Genomic DNA, 1,289 nt, shown 5'->3' with positions numbered 1-1,289 from the left:
GGTGGGACGGGGTTGCACTTTTGGGATCTTCACTATGTAGTTTTGCTGCCTCGTGTAGGTTCCACCCCCAGTCGCACCGGTGGGTTTCTGGGCACCACCAGCCCCGGGCCAATGGCCGAGCTTTATGGAGCTGCCAACCAGGACTCAGGGGTCAGCAGTTACATCAGCGCTGCCAGTCCAGCCCCGAGCACCGGCTTCGGCCACAGCCTAGGGGTGAGTGTTCCCTTGTCCTGCTCTTTGCGGGGGGAGGAAGACGGAGAGTGGCACGGCCAGGGCACAGGACTACATCTCTACGTGAGGATGGGGGTGAGCAGTGGTGGGCAGCCCCCTCTCAGCCCACAGCCTGCTTTCTGGTCCAGAAACGCCACCCGCCGCAGCATCTGCTGTGCCACCACTGAGCCCCAGAGGGATGGTGCGGAATGCAGCAGTTTGCTTGCAGCCTGCTGCCTGGCTCCTGCAGGCTCTCCCTGACTAGTCAAGGTCCTGGTCTCTAGACCTTTCCCTGATCTGGCATAGACTTTCCAAGAGCTCACCTTGGCCCTGATGTAGTGTGCTGTAGGGTGACGTACACTTTAGGTCTGGCACCTCCAAGTGAAGCTGGCTTTTCCAGCATCTGGGCTGTGACTGTTGTGATAGTAGTTATTCTCATTTTTGTTTACTTAAGAGTGGTGGGTTTAACTTTTTCTTTGCAGGGTCCCTTGATTGCAACAGCTTTCACCAATGGGTATCACTGAAGCTGGGGACCATGGAGGCAGGAGGTAAGAGAGCTTGGAACGGGGTTGGCTAATGACAGGAGTGAAATTCTGAGCCTGGCCTCTGTCCTGGCAGAATCTGTGGATGCAGGAGACCTGTGGCCAGCGTAGGTCTCTCTTCTGCACCAGGGGCATGGCACATTGGGTTCCTGACTTAAACCTCACAGGCTGGGAGTGCTGTGGAGAGGTCACTTAGTGTCTGGGCACAAAGAGGAAGGACATGGCAGCACTGACAGAAAGAGGAAAGGTCTGCAGGGTTGGCCAGAATCACAACCCAGTGGAGCTACGGAGAGACAAGCCTGGCTCACCTGTGTGGCTGGGGAAGCCTCCTCCTTGCAGCTAGCTGTTCTTACCAGTGCTGAAAACAGTCTCTGGAGAGTGAGGTTTTTCCTCTCCTGCCCAGGAGAAGGGAAGAAGGGAAATCTGAGTGATCACTTCTGTTTCTGGTCCGTGGAGGGGCCTAAGAGGGAACTGGTGGATGGTCTCTGCTTCGCAAACATGGCTGAAGTTATCTGGATTAAAATGAAAATTAACCCC

At 55.6% G+C, this 1,289-nt stretch overlaps 1 protein-coding gene across 1 annotated transcript in view; it reads left to right on the top strand.

Moving 5' to 3' along the window:
* Positions 1-745: 745 nt before the first annotated feature.
* The window catches only part of PLA2G1B (phospholipase A2, group IB (pancreas)), a gene marked incomplete at its 3' end in the record, with an annotated part of 7,301 nt that continues 6,757 nt past the window's right edge, over positions 746-1,289 (top strand). Inside the window, exon 1 of the mRNA XM_008946669.1 lies at positions 746-758. Within this exon, the coding sequence (XP_008944917.1) occupies positions 746-758 (13 nt within the window). The remainder of the gene's footprint in view (positions 759-1,289) is intronic.

This window comes from Merops nubicus, unplaced genomic scaffold (genome assembly GCF_000691845.1).
Source record: "Merops nubicus isolate BGI_N331 unplaced genomic scaffold, ASM69184v1 scaffold45688, whole genome shotgun sequence".
NCBI lineage: Eukaryota > Metazoa > Chordata > Aves > Coraciiformes > Meropidae > Merops > Merops nubicus.
The sequence above is the reverse complement of the archived record's forward strand: the minus strand, read 5'-3'. Positions and strand labels throughout refer to the sequence as shown.